The sequence below is a fragment of the Giraffa tippelskirchi genome, chromosome 3 (genome assembly GCF_054371585.1).
Source record: "Giraffa tippelskirchi isolate mGirTip1 chromosome 3, T2T-mGirTip1v1.2.pri, whole genome shotgun sequence".
Taxonomy (NCBI): Eukaryota; Metazoa; Chordata; class Mammalia; order Artiodactyla; family Giraffidae; genus Giraffa; species Giraffa tippelskirchi.
In genome coordinates this window covers 9,087,659-9,106,050 of record NC_137277.1, presented here as the reverse complement: position 1 = coordinate 9,106,050, position 18,392 = coordinate 9,087,659, and the positions used below count along the sequence as shown (strand labels likewise).

The following is an 18,392-nucleotide window of genomic DNA, read 5'->3' as shown; positions in this document are numbered from 1 at the left end:
CTTAGTTCCCCAACCAGGGACTGAACCTGGGCCCTGGCAGAGAAAGCACCAACTACTAACCACTGGACCACTAGGGAATTCCCAAGAAAGGATTCTGTTAACATGGCTGAAAAGAAGAAACTTTCTGGAGAGAAATTCTTGTATAATTAAAATTTCTTCTTCATTCTATTTGACTTTCTGGCATCTTAAGAGGGTTCTGTAACTACTTTAAAGGTTAAACTCTTGTTTCAGCATGAGGTTGAAGCTCAATAATTGTTTCTTTTTTTACCTAAGAAGCCATCTTTTAGTTTTGTATTAATGCTGCTGCTAAGTCGCTTCAGTCGTGTCTGACTCTGTGCGATCCCATAGACGGCAGCCCACCAGGCTCCCCCGACCCTGGGATTCTCCAGGCAAGAACACTGGAGTGGGTTGCCATTTCCTTCTCCAATGCATGAAAGTGAAAAGTGAAAGTGAAGTCATTCAGTCGTGTCCGACTCCCAGCGACCCCATGGACTGTAGCCCATCAGGCCCCTCCGTCCATGGGATTTTCCAGGCAAGAGTACTGGAGTGGGGTGCCACTGCCTTCTCCGTTTGTATTAATACCAAGGCATAAATAAGGGCTTCCCCAATGGCTCAGCTGTAAAGCATCGCTCGCAATGCAGGAGACACAGGTTTGATCCCCTGGGGGAGAAAATAGCAACGCACTCCTGTATTCTTGCTGGGAAAACCTCATGGACAGGAGCCTGGCAGGCTACAGTCCATGGGGTTGCAAGAGTTAGACACGACTGAGCACAAGCGTAAATATCTACTCTTCTTGAGTTAGGAAGTTGCTTTTCAATACCCAAAGCTACATTTTCTGGAGGTTACAAATCTAAGATATTAGTGGAACTGAAAAGAGGATATTGCTGGTCACTCTCATCTTTCTCTCTTTAACATACCTCTAGAAGGAAAGGAAAACCAAGCTTCGTAAATAACCGAGTGACTATTTCTTAAGTATCTGATCTTCCTGAACAAAGCTTTACCACCTTGTGATAATTAAATGCCACAGGAGACCGAGTTAGAAGCACTTCTGGAACCCTGAATGGGGCTTCTCTGTGTGAAATACAGTAAGTTAAATGGACAATATGATCACCAGAAGATCAAATCCTAACAGTCTACAAAGAACACAAATTCAATCTCTATTCCATGCCTTTTGCTCAAGCAATGATTTTATAGGCCATCCGTAGATCTTTTCAGGATAAACCACCCCTTCCCACACACACCCTACAAATCACACTGAAGTGATTACTATGGTCACGTCTGTGATAGGGTTAAAACAATACCACCCTCTAGAGTTGAATCACTCCTTTGAAATTACAGTAATATTCACACAAACAGATGACAGCACAAATGTGTGGTAGTGAGGAATAGATTTTGCAGGGCTAAATATAGGGAAGATAATGTATACCTGCTGCTGCTAAGTCACTTCAGTCGTGTCCGACTCTGTGCGACCCCCTAGACGGCAGCCCACCAGGCTCCACCGTCCCTGGGATTCTCCAGGAAAGAACACTGGAGTGGGTTGCCATTTCCTTCTCCAATGCATGAAAGTGAAAAGTGAAAGTGAAGTCACTCAGTCGTGTCCGACTCTTAGCGACCCCATGGACTGTAGCCCACCAGGCTCCTCTGTCCATGGGATTTTCCAGGCAAGAGTACTGGAGTGGGGTGCCACTCACTGCCTTCTCCAAATGTGTACCTACAATGTGTCAAATTTATACACTATTTTATTTAATCTGGATCGTAACACTGTCAGTAAGCATTACTAGCCACTTCTTCCAGATGAGCCAAGGCTGAGGAAAAAAAACAAACCCAAAGTCACTGAGCTAATAAAGAGACATTCCCAGAAACCTATCCCAGAATTAACACTACCAAGACCATGCTTATACCAGTGGTCCTCAAATGCTGGTTATCAGTTAACAAGAATGAACTGCACATATTTAAAGCATACTATTCAGTAAAATTTGATATATGTGCACACCTGTAAAACCAACCCCACAATCAAGGCAACTCCAGGTAATACCACAAAAAGAGAAAAAAAAGGATGAGGACCATTTTTTGCAAAGTCACATTCACTTAATTTATAGGATTCTCCTCTAAGATTGTGTCTTCTACTTCTTTGCATGAGAATGTCTTTTGTTTTACAAAGTAATAAGAGCGGATGATGGTGGTTTTTATTCAAATGTCTTACATGGCATGACTAAAAGATGGCAAACATATGTTGGCTACCACTTCTGTTGTTAAAATTTTACTTGTACATGACGTCCCAATATCTCTTAACCACAGTGCTTTTCTATATTTTCAAAAAAACAGATTTTAGCCCCAAAAGGAAAGGTTTGACTAAATAATATTTAAGAGATAATTACCTTCCTACAAGAATGACAAATATTTCAAAACCTGCTGTGTGTAGTAGCTACCTTTACAGGCAAAATTATAAGGAAGTCATCCTCATTTCCTCTATCACCATTTTCCAGTGGTCACGTGGTTTTAAATTTTGCTTCTCATCTCCCTCCAGTACACTGTCCCACCACTCCTACCAACAGACTTCAAAACTTAATCTCAACAGATAAGCTCATTGCCTTGATTGTAGGTGTGGTTTCAAAAGTATACACATATATAAAATTTTATTGAATGGTAAACTTCACCTCTGTACAGTTTAATATGTGGGGGAAAAAACACCTTAATAAAGATGTCAAAAAAATAATCTCATGAGGGGTACTAAGGTATTTGAATCTTTTGATATGCACTATCATTTTCACTGTCTGTAGGTGTTTGTACTCATCTTCACTAGCAGCATATGAGTGGAAGATTTTCCTTTCTTATTCTCCTTTGGATTATATTTAAACTTAGCCAGATGGATATGTTAAAAAAAATTCGAGTATCTCTAATTTACTTTTCTTTGATCACTGGCAAGATTAAGTTTTTAAATACTTGCTTACTAGTTTGTTTTTATCAATTGTCTTCTCCTTTGCTCCTCTTCCTATGTCAAAAGACAGAAAGCCAGTTTTCTTTGTCAGCCCTTGGGTTTGAACTCAGGACTGTCTGATATTATAGAAGGCACACCACCTCTTCGGATCTGTTTTATTTTCCGTAAACCCTACAGATCCGTGAATTTTAAATAGCTTCAATTAGTTAAGACTTACTCATGGAATGCAGCAGGTATACAAGATACAATGATGGCTAATAATATTTTTGTCATTAATCCAATTAACACTGACTATACAGAACATTAAATAGCAATGGTAAGATAACCCCCAAATAAAACCAAGCAAAAACAAAACACACAAAGAACATTCTCATATTTTGATAAAAAATAAGGTGAAAATTCTGATATTAAGTATATATATTTTAACATGCATTGAAGCCTTAAAATAACATTTTCCCACTTAAAAAAAGATTCACAGTAAATTTAGAGTTGTACAGCCATAACCATAATCCAGTTTTCAAATGATTTCATTATCCACCAAAAATCCTTCATGCAAATCCCCATTCTCACCCTTAGCCCCAGACAACCACTAATATACTTTTGGATCCCACAGATCTGCCCTTTTTGGAAATACCACATAAATGAAATCTGGCTGTTTTCATCTGACACAATATTTCTGAGATTCATTCACACTGTAATATGTATCCCAACTTCATTCTTTGTATGACTGAATAGTATTCCACTGTATAGATATCCACATTTTGTTTAACCATTTACAAAAAGTTGATGGTTGTTTAGATTGCTTCCTCTACTGGTTATTACAAATAACTTTCATGTTCATGTTTTTGAGTGAAGATACACTTTTATCTGTATTGGGTAGATATGTAGGAAAGGAACTACTGGGTCATACAGTAAATTTATGTTCAACTTTTAAAGAAACTGTCATACTGTTTCCCAAAGCTGCTGCAACAAGCAATTCCCACCATCAATGGATGAGGTTCCCGATTTCTTCACATCCTTGTTATTGTCTGTCCTTTTGATTACAGCCTTTCTAGTGGACATGAAGTGGCTTTGGTTTTAATTTTCATTTCCTCCATATCTAATGATGTTGAGCATCTTATGTACTTATTAGCTATTCGCATATCTTTTTTGGTGAAATGTCCACTGAAATCCTTTTTCTATTTTTTAACTCGGTATTTTGTCTTATTAATGGGTTACGAGAGTTGTTCTTTATATATTCTGGATACAAGTCTTTTTCAGCTACATGATTTGCAAATATTTTCTTCCAGTCTGTAGACTGTCTTTTCACATTCATAATGACATCTTTTGAAGCACAGTATCTTTAATTTAAAGTCCAATGTATCAATTTATTTCTTCTTGAATCATGCTTTTATCTATGAACTCTTTGTCTAACCAGAAGTCTTTAGGATTTTCTTCTGTGCTTTTTCTAACAGTTTTATAGTTTCAGTTTTTACATTTAAGTCTATGATCCATTTTGAGTTCATTTTTGTGTATGGTGTGAGGTCTAAATCACCTTTTTTTGGCATACGGACAGCCAACTGTCCTAGAATATTTATTCAAAAGACTATCCTTTCCCCCACTGAACTGCCTTGGTACCTCTGTCAAAAATCAGTTCAAAGGTTTTTATCTTAACACTCAATTCTGCTCCATATGTCTGCCCATGTGCCAATATCACACTGTCTTAACTGCTTTCACTTTACAGCATATTCTTCTTTGTTTGTTTTGGCCGTACCACACTGCACATGGGATCTTAGTTCCCAGACCAGGGATCGAACCTGTGCCCCCTGCAGTGGAAATGCTGAGTCTTAACCACTGGACCAACAAGGAAGTCCTCCTATAGTAGAAACTTAAATTGGAGATGTTAAGTCCTTCTTTTGTGTTTTGTTAAAATGATTTTGGCTATTCTACGTCTTTTGCATTCTCATATAAATTTTAGAATCAGCTTGTCAATTTCTGCAAAAAAAGTTTTCTGTGACTTGAATTTATAGATCAATTTAGGAAGAACTGCTATATTAACATCCTTGCATCTTTCCATCCATAAACACAAACTATTTCTTAATTTCTTAATTATTTCTTTAATTTTTCTCAGTCATGTTTTGCAAGTGTTTCACTTTTTTTGTGAAATTTATTCTCAAGTATGTAATTCTTTTTGATGCCATAGTGAAACTGTTTTCTTAATTTCTTTTTCAAATGAAATTTGCTAGTTTGCTAGTATACAGAAATACAAATGATTGTCGTATACTGATCTTGTATCCTGTGACCTTGCTGAACTTGTTTCCTAGTTCTAATAGTTGTGTGTGTGTGTGTGCACAAATTCCTGTATGTTTCCTACATACAAATCACACCATCTGTGGATAAGGACAGTTTTACTTCTTTTTTTTCTAATATAAAGGGCTTCCCTGGTGGCTCAGATGGGAAAAAATCTGCCTGCAATGCAGGAGACCCAGGTTCTATCCCTGGGTCAGGAAGATTCCGACTCCAGTATTGTCTGAAGAATTCCATGGACAGAGGAGCCTGTTGGGCCACAGTCCATGGGGTCATCAAGAGTTGGACATGACTGAGCAACTAACACTTCCACTTTTCCAATATAAATGCCCAGCTCCCCCCGATCCCACCAATTTTTTGACCTGCACAGGTTAGAAACTCCAATACAATGTTGAATAGAAGCAAATCTTGCTCCCAAATTTAAGGCGTAGGCATTTATAGTTGCTCATACTCAAATATGAATTAGCTCCTTGTATTTTGTATGTTCTTCCTATACACTGTTTATCAAGTTGAAGAAATTATCCTTCTACATCTTATTTGCTGAGTTGTTGTTTTATTTTTTTTAATTTTTAAAGATCATGAATGTGAACTGAATTCTGTCCAATGCCTTTTCTGCAACTATTGCAATGATTATGTGGTTCTATCTTCGATTGTACCAATATGGTATATGACACTAAGGGATTTTAGAATGCTAATTCAAACTTGCGGTCTTAGGATAAATCCCACTTGATCATAATCCTTTTTATATGTTGCTGGTGGACTTGGCTTCCTAATATTAGAAAGATTTTTGTGTTTACAATTGATGAGAGGTATTGGGCTGCAGCTTTATTTTCTTATGCTGTCTTTGGCTTTGGTATCATGGCAATACTGGCTTGAGATTCCGCTGGTAAGTGTTTGTTCCTCCTTTATTTTCTGGAAATGTTTGTGAAGGCTTTGGATTAGTTCTCTTTACATCTGACAGAATTTATCAATGAAGCCAAGATGAGCTGGGCTTTTCTTTGTGGCAAGATTGTGATTCAGTTCTTTTCTTGTTATATGTCCATTCAGACTTTTCATTCTTGAGTCAGTTTTGGCAATTTGTCTATTCTTAGAATTCTGTCCATTTCACCTAAGGTGTCTAATTTGTTGGCACAAATTATCAATTTAAGTTTTGTAAGCTCAGTACTAAGTCTTCTCTTCATTCTTGATTTTGGTACTTTGTATCTTCTTTGTTTTTTCTTGGTTAGTCAGTCCAGCTACAGGTTTCTCAATCTGTTGACATTTTTAATTAACTAGCTCCTGGTTTTACTGATCTTTTCTATTTATTGACTTCTACTCTAATCTTTATTTCCTTCTTTTTGTTCACTATGGGCCTAGTTTGTTCTTCACTTCCTGGATTCATAAAGTAGAGGTTGAAATTATTGCTTTGAGAGCTCTCTCTCTTTCACTAATACAGACTTTTAAAGCTGTACATTTCCTTCTTACAACAGCTTAGCTGCTCATCATCACATGGATTTTGATAGCTTGTGTTTTCTTTTTTAAATTTCTCTTTTAAATTCAGTTCAAAGTGTTTTCTGACTTCCTCTTGTGATCTCTTCTTTGACCCATGGATTACTTAGAAAGCTCCTGTTAATTTTCTATATACCATTGTTGTTCAGTCACTAAGTCCTATCTGACTCTTTGCAACCACATGGACTGTAGGCTGCCAGGTTCCTCTGTCCATAGGGTTCTCCAGGCAAGAATACTGGAGTGGGATGCCATTTCCTTCTCCAGAGGATCTTCCTGGACCAGGGATCAAACCTGTGTCTCCTGCATTGGCAGGCAGATTCTTTACCACTGAGCTACCATGGAAAGAAAGATGGAGCCAAGGAGGACTCCAAAGATTTAGACTGGAGCAATTGGAAGGATGTATGTAAGTGCTCTCTCAAGTCAGACAGGGAGGAGTGCAGGCAGAGTGGATGTGGAGGCAAGAGCAGGAGTCAGGTCGCTGTAGGGTGAAAATATGGAGAAGGCAACTAGATATGCAAATACTGAGCCTTGGGAGCAGTCCAGGCTGCAAAACAAAACTGAGGTGTCTTCTGGGTATGTATGGTATTTAAGGTCACAGGACTGAATGAGGTCACCAAAGGCGTGAGTTTAGACAGAAAGGAGAAAGTTTACACAGTGAACTCAGAGACGGTTTCATGAAGGAGACAAGTGTTAGGTATGTTAGGACATTAAGAATTTGATCTGGCAAGCACAGAAGTTGATTCAAGCTTCTATAAAGCCATGGGTGTGAAACAAATGTTATCACATGATAACAAGTCCTACCTGTGACTAACGGTGGCATTAATAACAAGAGAATGATATCAAGAGACCCAGGTCTCCAAACAGACATGTTACAATATAGATATATTAAGCCAGGCTTACTGCATATATATTTGCTAAAATTATAATACCATTAAATTATACATGTTACTAAAACAAGATCTTTACCCCCACACACCTGTTTTTTCCTTTACCCATATGCTTCTCTACCATTCTCAGCCATTTAATATATACCTCTTCTGAAAACCGTGACATGAAAGTAAACAAGCAAAACTGCTTTCCCTCCAACCAGAGAACCAAATAAAAAAACAAAAGAGAATATGCTTATTCCAAAGCAGGTATCTGAATCTCTTCACCTTATAAGTCTGTAAGGGTTTACAACATTCCTTCAAACACTCTGTGTTGAAGAACCAGAATAAAGACACAATAGAGAAGAAAAATGGGTCAAGTGAGGAAACTGCTTTCCAACTGAAATGTGAGATTCAACAGGAAGTATTAGGAAAGACAGTTATCACATACTGCTCATATATATCAAAGGTAGCTTACTGCTAGCTTACCCTATTAATAACTAAAGCACTCTAGTAGCAAGGTGACACAGATTTTTATAAAAATGTCTTCTCACTTTTAATAATCTGAATCAAAACTATCACAGAATCCCTTTAAGCAGGCTTAAAATTTTCAGTAATGTTAATTTTCAAACAGTGCTTTAAGAAAAACCTGCTGCTGTGGCAGAAAAGAAGTAATCCATGAGATTTCATGAGACCTGCATTTGTCTTGCCGACATGCTCCTGCCTCAGCCACATTCTGGATGTCAGTTAGAATTCGGGGAGAAAAGAGAATTTACTATCAGGTTTTTCAAACAAATAACATTTCTCATAAGCACATCAAAGTTGCTTTTCTTTCAATATACTTTTAAAGCCCAAAATGATTCTATTTGGGGCTACGATCCCATTAGACACAGGTAATTTATGTTAACATGTGATGGATTTTTAAAAGTAAAACAGACCAAATGCCACACATCAAAACTGGGGCCCCAAGACCTCTTGGAGAATTGGGAAGCCTGGCGAGCTGCAGTCCGTGGGGTCTCAAAGAGTCGGACATGACTGAGCAACTGAATTGAAGATCTCTTAGATCTTCAAAGGTAATAAAAATCACTGTGTCCATCTGAATGAGGGGGAACAACTAAACAGCGTGGTCACAGCAATCAGGGAGCCCTGCCCTCTCCAAGGGGCCCTGGTTTCCTCATCTGCTGATGAGAATAAATTAGGTAATAAATTAAGTGCCTGAACTTGGCATATGATAAGCACTCAAAAAACTATAGCTATTATGAAGTCTGGAATCCTTTCTCCACTTGTGATTTTATATCTTCAGAGCAAATAAGCTTAGCAAAACAACAATAGATCGAAATGAAAGACAGCACACTGTTCATCCTATTGTCTCAAAATAGACCTTCACTGCCACCTCTGAAATGCAAAGCTTCAGGAAAGAAAATATTTAAAAAAACAAATCCTAAAAACATGAAAAGAGCAAACAAGCAACAAAAAAAAGGGGGTGTGTGTTATGGGAAAGACAAGTATCAATAAAAAGCAAGAAAAACTTGAGAAATCCTAAAGGCTGAATTCTGAAATCAATGTTCACTAATTTGAGATTTAGTTGAAAGACCACAAGAGAAAACCCCATTTTCTTGGGATCTACATAACCAAAATTCTGCCATCAGAGGTTAAATAGAAGGCATGTGTGTAAGCTAATTAAATAGCCACATTTAATAACTGTACTAAAGGAGTACTTAAATTACAAGTCAACATAAACTAATTTCAAGAAAAAGAATTTTCAATATCCTTCTAAAATTTGATCTGACTTCCAGAGTCCCCCTAGAGGAGAACAGAAAAATACATCTAATAATCTAATATATGCTAACCAGACATTGTGGATTGGCCAGAATGATCCTATTAATTATAACACTCATTTTTCCAATGGCTAATATCTAATGATAGTCACCTTATCTGTGAAAGGCAAATCAGGAACTATACCTACGGTTCAAATGTCCATAAGAAATATCACATAATATATCTTTAGAATTTGGTGGGCAGCGCCCAGAGACCTGAAAAGATAACTGCCCATTCCTACAGGTACCCACAGAAAACCCGGGGCACTGAGGGTGGTTAAGATTTTCTGGAAATACTGAAGATTTGTCTTCTCTCTTTTTTCAGTCAATATCCCATATCCATAAAGTTTACAATATATCTGGGACTGTTATATAAAGTCTGAGTTAAGATATTTTTATGGGGGTGGTACTAAGAAAATTCGATTTTGTTGAGAGTACTCACCATAATTAACAGCAGAACCCTATTATTACATGGCTCATTACATACTGGGATTTATGCTTGTGAGTTAAATCTCTATACCAGAACCTCAAACAATAAACTCTCCTAAAACTGCCATATTATGTGCTATCTTTCCCCAATCAGCATTTTAAAAGGACTCACTGTTATGTATTAAATCAAACAGTTTAACATTAGCTTCTTTATTTACTTAATTTAAGGCCTCTCTCAAACATCCCAGGAAGAGCAGTGAGTCCTCTGTGTCTGACCTCGTAGAATTCTTTCTTTCCATCAGCCCCACACCAATCATTTGGTATTGTTTTGTCCTGCTGACTCTTCCTAACACCTTTTCAATTTGACCCTACCATTATGCTTGTCTAAGCTCGCATCACCTTCCACAGACAACCACAACAGCCACGGTTTTCATGCTTCTGATCTCCCCTCCAACCACCCGCTTGATGCAAGTTTCAAATCTACCATTTGGTTCAATGTCATGCCCATCAACAACCACCAAAAGTTCCTAACCAGCCAAAGAATGGAGATGCTACCCATATAGCCCTTTCTAAACTTCAAAGTCAACATGAAACCTCCACTTACAGCTAGGTCTCAGGGTTCATTTACTCAATAAAAACACTGGGTTCCAGCTGCTATGGTTAGGTACTTGCCGAAATGTTCCCTAAACATGACTTGCCCATTTGTCTCCTTACAGAATATCCCTTCCATCCAACCAAATGCTACCAGTCTTTCAGGGCCCATTTCAACTGACATCCTGCCTGACCACTGTGACCCATGTGTTCCCTCCCTCTTCTGAATAACTCTCTTTCTGCATTTAAAAGTCCCTCTCACTGAACGACACTATAGGGAGGTACTGCAGGGAAAACAGTGTTTGGTGGTCATGTGAGTGGGAAAGGCTGACAAGGCTAAGGAAGATACAAATTCCTTCTGTTGCTGGACTTCTCTCATCATTCCATGTGGTGACGTGCAGCTTCACCAAAGGAGATACAGAACACGGCTGTGTAAGTCCATGCCACGATGGACTGCTGTGAACTCAGGAATCTTCACAACATTTAATTGCTATCTTAGTTTTTTGCTTTGTTGTTTTTACTTGTTTGGTGCCTGTCTCCATCACTAAGGACACCTCAGGGAAGGCAGTGAGAGGTCAGTCTTCAATGTGGCCACTGAATAGAGAAGGTATTAAATTTTGGTGGAGTAAAGGAAGGAATGACATGGGCAGGCTTGGGCTTTAGAAAGCAGTTCTAACTCTGGCATCAGAGAACCCAGACACATTATTAAGGCCCTGACCATGGGCAAATTATTCAACTTCCATCAGCCTCAGCTTCCCAATCTAGAAAAGGAACACAATAACAGTACCTACCTTACAAGCTGCTACAAATGAAAACCACAAAGTGAACTGGAGGGACACAGACCAGAGGAGAGAGACTAACTAAACAGTTACTCAGATCCTCCAAGCTATTTACCCACGTGTGAGGGCTGGGAAGCGGACTCAGTAAATTCTGGCCGCGCTTCCTCCAAGCTGCAGGATCTCTTACTTTCTTCTCCGTCCTCTCCTCCCCGGTAAAACAGAATTAAAGCGACCATCTTCGGTGAGTGTCATGAGGGTTAAATAAGATAGTAATGTCACCTCCTTGGCACGCTATCCCAGAGTAAATGCTCAAATGTTAGCTGTATCTTTTTGAAGATTATTTTAACACTGAGACCTGGCTACCTGAGAGGATGCTTCCTAACCCCCAACACACACACACATCTTCTCCACTGTCCTCACTGACTCCAATGTACTTGCTTCCACACAGCCATCACTTGTTTCCCTCACCTACCCTCAAAACCTCATGTAAAACATCACCCTCCAGAAGAGCGAAGCCTATTGCTGTAAATTCCCTTCCTACAAACTCTTTCCCCTCCCCCTCTGCAGGTCATATATAGTGTGAGAAAACACAAGGTAATCAAAGGAGTAATTCCACCTCCCCTCCCATTCCTGATGTTAACATCTGTTCACAACAGCAAAGGTTGGGGAGGTGACAGGTTTTGCCTCTGCTACCATTTGCCTGTTTCAGACCTTAACTTTAATTCCTGGGTGCTATCTTAAATTATTGATTTATTAAAAGAAAAATTAAAGAGAAATCGTCTTTGGTAATAAAAAATAAACTATGCCTTTGCCAGGCTCAACCCAAGCAACTGATTTTAGTTGTGAGAAATCTTACCCTTAATAAGCTCAACTGTACACAGAAAAAGAATCTAGCAGAGCACACACTCCACCTATGAACACTGACACCAGCCAGCCTGCCTGTAAGGAAGACATTCAGTCACAGGCAGGGGTTATCCTGATACCGAGAACAGTTTGACTTGATGTTGTGAAACTGCAGGTTTGCACTGCAGGTCTTCAGAGGTAGGACATTACAAAGATACAAACGTAATAATTTCTAAAACAGTCTAAAGAAGGAAAACAGAGAAGGTCTTTAGATTGAAGGGAAAAAAAGAACTGTCCAGGTGTTTGTATTCTAGGGGATCCCAGGGGATCATCTGCATTTATACAAATAGATGATATTCACAGAAAATGCCCTAACACTGCAACAAAGGTGAGCTGACATGTCTGTGTACTCTTCCATTTTCATATTTTTGTACAAAAATTGTTTTTAAAGTTTTGTGTCAAAAAAGGTTTACGAGGAAGTAGAGTGGGGTCTGAGTCACAAGGGACCAATCTAGCCCACAGGTTCTCTTCTCTGGAGGACTGACTCCATGGGACTCTCTCCTCTGGGCCCTATGTGCAGGGGCCAGCAATCGGATATGTTTTTGGGCAGGTCGTTCCCCAGCAGGAAAGAAGTACTGTGACAAAGAGGCAAACGAGGAGAGGGAGACCCTGGGATGGACAACCCGCTGCTCATTTCCCACAGCAAATGTTGAAATCCACTGGCCTAGAAGAGACTGATTTCAGAAGCTGTATTCTTGCCCACCCTTAACCATTACTACATCTTAGAAAACCAAAGTCCCAAGGCGGGGCTGGAACTCAGAAAGCCACACAGAATATTAAGAGTTCAAAACAGCAGTGAGCGCCGGCTTTCCCAAGGCCATTCCTTCTGTTGTGGTTTGCAGCCATGGAGGGCTCAGGAGGGTGCGAACCGCTATCTGCGCTGCAGCAGGGACGTTTTATGGCTGGATGCCCAGATTGTCTAGCTCTGCACACAGCTCTATAGGCTTCTGAGGGCTACAGAGGAAGAATGCATTCTTAACAAACAGCTCGCCATCCCTGCAATAGCTTCTTCACTCTCTGAAAGCATCTGTAGCCAAGAAGATAATTCACTTTTAAACTCCAAAAATGGCACAAAGGGTCTGAATTTTCACCATGCTTTTAACATGTATATCTTTCTCATGTCCCAGTTGGAGAAGTGAAAAATTCATATTTCACTTTTCATTAAATTTTAAGTTACAGTTCAAATACATAATTTGCACAACAGAAAAGCTACAGGGTTATTTTAATCAAGTTGTTCAAACAAGTTCACTAGACAAGAATTACACTTTTGGTTTCAATGTCACACATACAATCTCTACATAAGATTTTATAGTTATTTCTGATAACAAGTAACCTTAAAATTTTTAAGTAATTATATTCCTGAAGAGAGCTGTGATTAAGTTACCTGGTTCTATAAATGTTTATGATTGAGAACATCTTAAAGAAAGCTTATTGTATATTATTTTGCAAAGAATGCTCTTCTCATGAGTGCACATTTAAAAGCTAAGTTGCTCAATTCAATACTCTGTAATAACCTATATGAGAACAGAATCTAAAAAAGAGTGTATACACACACACACACACAACTGATTCCCTTTGCTGTATAGTAGAAACTAACACAACATTGTAAATCAAGTATACTCCAACAAAAATTTAAAAAATGATAAAGCTAATTTGTAAAAATGTAACTACTCATGATTAAACTGGCTTAAAGCAAGAAAATCTGGAAAATGTTCTAAAAAAAACTGGTTCTCATTTGATATTTTTCTTGTTCTATTCAAATATATGACATCTTCAAACAAAGTTATTGAGATGTTAACTGTATTAATTGGGCAAATAAAATCTAGTCACCTTCACTATGAAGGCAGTTATCAGACAAAATAAACCATGGCACCAATACTTTTCGAAAAGATTTCCTTACATCAAAAACATCAGAAGACCCTCCGAAATAAAGCTGGAATAAAAGGTAAAAGCCCATTTAATTATCTCAAAATCAGGAGTAAGAGGCCAAAACAGTTTCAGTCAAAGAAAAAGAAAAGCAAAACAAACAAACAGAAACAAAGTTACCTGGTTCTTCCCCTTTTAACCTTCCAGGCACTTTTAACCTTCCAGGTGCTGCCTGGTCAGGGCCCCACCTCCTGCTCCCTCAGCGTACAGTCTTCCAAGGCCTTTTATAAACCTGCTCCTTGTCACCTCTGTGTTTCTCTTGCTTTCCACACAGGCTTCAGTTGCTCTGGCTAAGTAATCTTTGCTTACTCCATCCCAAAATCTTAATTAATTCATATGCTATTCTGATAGATAGAACAGCCTCAGACTTCACAGCCAATCTATTTTCTTATAAAATCTTCTCAGATATCATCTTTACACAATAAACCCAGACTCAGAGGTAAATATTACTGAAAACATATGCATACAATCTCATGGATCTAATTCCTACTGGGGAAGGTTAAAAAAACAAACCATAAAATAGTCTTTAAAATGGCTCTAATTCGCTAAACGTTAAATTGTTAAAGAAGTTATATGATGTCATAGTCATTCTATATGCTCAAATCAAATAACAGAGAAATAGACTAACTTTCACTAGTAATCGCTTTAGATTTAAAATTAGCATCACATTCTTGAGTCAACCAATAGTAAGTTTACATTCAGGACCTTATCACCCCATTTGGAGTTTGGGAAGTAATGCAAACACCCATTCTCAGCCAGTACTGTAGGAATTTTATCTTCCATTTGTTTCCAACTGAAAGCTCTCTTCACTAAGGAAAAAGGCTGCCCCCCCCCCCCACCTCCAGCCCTGACCTCCTCCTCTTCCAGCATGGTTTTGGAAGTGAGCCAGATGACAGCATTTGGAAAAGAACACATTTATCTCAGTAAAGCCGGCTGTTTAACAAAAAGGTGGAGGAGGTGAGAAATACTGTAATTTAAAGTTTCCTATATCCCCCCCATGGTTCAGTTATATTTTAATCACTGAGAGTCAAATGAAACAGTTCACTCCACTTTCCCTCATAATCAGCACTCTAAGGCAACTATTTGTTCCAAAACTCCTAAACCAACTAAGTATAAACATAAACCTGTTACAAAATAATCTTTGTCAAAGTGTTACAACATATGCCACTTGAAAAATAGCAACAACAATAAACACTGTAAGGAGGAAAACCTAAAATCAACACTTACATGTAACCCAAGTTACTATAAAATATTTAAATGCTAGAATCAGGATGAAATAGGATTAAGTCTTATTATAGCCTCAGAATCAACTTTTATTTAATTTCATATCTTAATAGTAAATCAGATGTACAAGACAATAAGGTCTTTGATTCGAACAAGAAGTATGAAAGATAAGAATCGGGCTTTTTAAACTAGATCCACATAATAAAATCAGGTCTGAACATATACATACATGTAACACACACATATATATATCTGGGACTCGGATCCTTTCTACTTCTTAACGAAGTACTAGTGCTAGCTTGAAGAAATTACTCTACATCACCATAAGTATAATTTAACTGAAACAATACTTTTACTATCACCACTTTCTGGGCTATCAATTTCTATTGATCCAATGTGAGAAAGACAAAAAGATTCTAAAACCTCTATTCTTATGAAAATACAAATATTAAAAACTTTGTGTAGGAGAAAACTCTTTCAGTACCGGTGAACAAAGCAATAACTAATCAGACAATTATCATCTGTTTAAACACCAATAATAAAATTAATTCGGATAATATAACTGGGCTAGTTGTTCTTAAAACCTCATTCTGCATCGTTTCTCCCAACGAAGCATCCTTGGTGTTCCACAGGGAAAGGTGTTCAAAGACCTTCACCACTTCCGTGATTCTGGAATAAATTTCTTTAAGGTGCCCTCTGCCAACCAAGTTCATCTGGTCTGGAGCTAAGTTTTATCCTTTATTCTTTCACATACTATTGAAGGAAGTATGGAATCCATGCACAGAATTGTTGCACCCCCTACACATTTCAAACCGGCCACCGCTGTCTTCTAAGATCACTCAAGCCACATTTCCAGTGTCTCAACTCATCCCCATAGTTACTCAATTCTAAATGGAGGAAATAACTTGCATAAAATAAGCCTCCTGCGGGGTCAAATTACACTCAAGAGACGTAGCAGTCTCTACACAGTGATCATCAAACTGACCACCTACACCGCAGGACACAGTGGTGAACACCGGATTCAGGAGAAAACACGAACCTCAGCAACACAATGGATTAAACCAGCCAGACGCCTCCAACTTGCAACTAACTCCTTCAATACGCTTAAGTTGGACATCTACAGAGCACCATTTTGAGTTCAGAATCTGCAGTTCATGCCTAAACATAATCGAGCAGACCACTCAAATGGAGGTTTGATCTGACAGAGGTAGAGGTTCGAGACAGTTGCACTCATTTCGCTGAATCCCTGAGACAGTCGAGCGGCCAACACCGCTAGAGGTGCGGCCGGGATCTGCGGCTCCTCCGCCCCCGCCCCGCGACGTGGAGGCAGCAAACCTGCATCTTCCGTGAGATTCCCAAAGCTGCGTGTAACCTGCAAGCGAAAGATTCTCCACCGAGTTAACGCGCAGGGAACCCTTGGATCCGCATCTGCACATTTAACAGACACGAATCTATTAACGAATCTCATCCACGAGGCAAAGGTGCAGACGAGGCGACGCACGAGCGAAGGTGGCCCCCGAGGCGCTCCGGTTCTGCGCTCCCAGAGCCGGGCAGCAGCGGTTCGGCTCCCGTCTCTCGTGCGCATCGCCCCGCAGCCTGCAGCGCCGCGAGCAGCCCCCCTGATTCCAGACCCACGGGAGGCCAAGGGGCCCCTCCATGCTAGCAGAAGCACGCCTGCGCTTGCTCTGACCCCCCCCCCCCCAAACAACGGCGGGAGAGGTCCCACACCGAAAACGCCCGGGTTCGTGCATGCCATCAGAAATGCAAAACCCGCGCGGGTGACTGCTCCCGGAGAACCAATTCCACCAACGCATCGTTTTACGTACACCACACACGCAACTGCCGTGCGGATCGCAGCGGGCACCGCGAGCCTCTCGCCCCGCGCGCGCCCGCACCCGGGCCCCGCTCCGCCAGCAGTTCCTCCCGCCGCCCCGCGCTGCGCATCCTTCCCGCCGGGACCCGCGGCGACCCCTCGCGCTCCGGGCCCGGCCGAACAAAGGCGACGCCAACAGCTCCGCCGGCTGCGGCGACTCGGAGGCCCGGCCCGCGCTCACCTGGGCTCCGTCCCCGGCGGCGGCGGCGGCTCCTCGGAGGGGCTCCGGCGGCGCGGGCCTGGCGGCGGCGGCAAAAACCACTCGGGCGGCCGCCCCGGGGCCTGCGGGGCGCTCGGGCGGTGGGGGCCCGCTCAGCGCCGGCGCCGCGGGCTCAAGTCCCGGCGCGGGCGGCGGCGGCGGCGGCGGCGGCGGCGCGGGCGGGTGGGCGGCGGCGCGTCCCGGCGGGTCCAGGTCCGGCCCCGGCGACGCCGCGACGCGCCCTCCTCCTCGCGCCCGCAGGCGGGACGGTGGCTCCGGCGCGGCCCGCGATCCGAGACGGCGGCGGCTGAGCTCGGCGCTCTGCGCTCGGCCGGCTCCGCTCCCTCCGCCTCCGGCTCGGGCGGGCCCGCGGCGGCTGCGGCGGCGGCAGGAGCGCGGCGGGCGCGGGGACGGCCCTGTCAGGGGCGGTGGGGGCGGCCGGGGCGACGCTCAGGGCTGCGGGGCGGCGGGGCCGGCGGCGGCGGCTGCGGCTCCCGGGGCCGTCGCGCTGAGGTGCGGAGCTGCCACCGCGGCCATCTTGTTGCTCTAACTGACAAGAACCCCCCTCCCCCCGCTTCAGCCAGACGGGGCGCTCGCGCCCCCTTCCCCGCCCCGCCTTGGCCTCCAACAGGAAGTCGTCCCGGCCCCTGGCACGTGACACCACCGTATCTGCATACCGGAGGGCTAACTGGCCAATTGGCGCTCTGAACACGAGCTCCGCCCCCGCGCGCCCCTCCCCGGCCCATTGGCTAGTTCCAGCCAAGCCACACCCCCTTCTCCCCCCGCCCTTAATACCAGCCCGAGCTGTCTTTCCACAGATCGCGCGGGGAGTGCGCCAGGGTGCGATCGGGTACGCGCTCCCCCTCGGCGGGCGCGGGCGCGGGCGCGGGCGCGTGCGAGTCCCTGGGGCTCGCGGTCTCCTTGGGGTCCGTGGAAACTCACGCGGCTTCCTTCCTCGTCTGAGGGTGCTGCGACTCCGCATTAGCGCGCTCAGCCACGGAGTGAGGGCCCGGCAGTGCGCGTCTGCTTGGTTCCCCCAGCCGGCCCCTCGCGGCTCCCGAGCCAGGGTTTTG

At 42.1% G+C, this 18,392-nt stretch overlaps 1 protein-coding gene across 12 annotated transcripts in view; it reads right to left on the bottom strand.

Annotated features, from left to right (window-relative positions):
- Positions 1 to 17,867, bottom strand: part of TNRC6C (trinucleotide repeat containing adaptor 6C) — a 115,541-nt gene extending 97,674 nt beyond the window's left edge. For 5 of the 12 annotated variants that reach the window (XM_081575630.1, XM_081575634.1, XM_081575631.1 and 2 more), the window contains exon 1: positions 16,583 to 16,732. In XM_081575630.1, coding sequence (XP_081431756.1) covers positions 16,583 to 16,683 — 101 coding nt within the window. In that variant the 5' untranslated portion in view covers positions 16,684 to 16,732. Of the gene's footprint in view, positions 1 to 16,286; positions 16,733 to 17,301 lie in introns of those variants that run through there. The other 7 variants (XM_081575642.1, XM_081575643.1, XM_081575636.1 and 4 more) reach the window with 5 other exon arrangements.
- Positions 17,868 to 18,392: the final 525 nt, after the last annotated feature.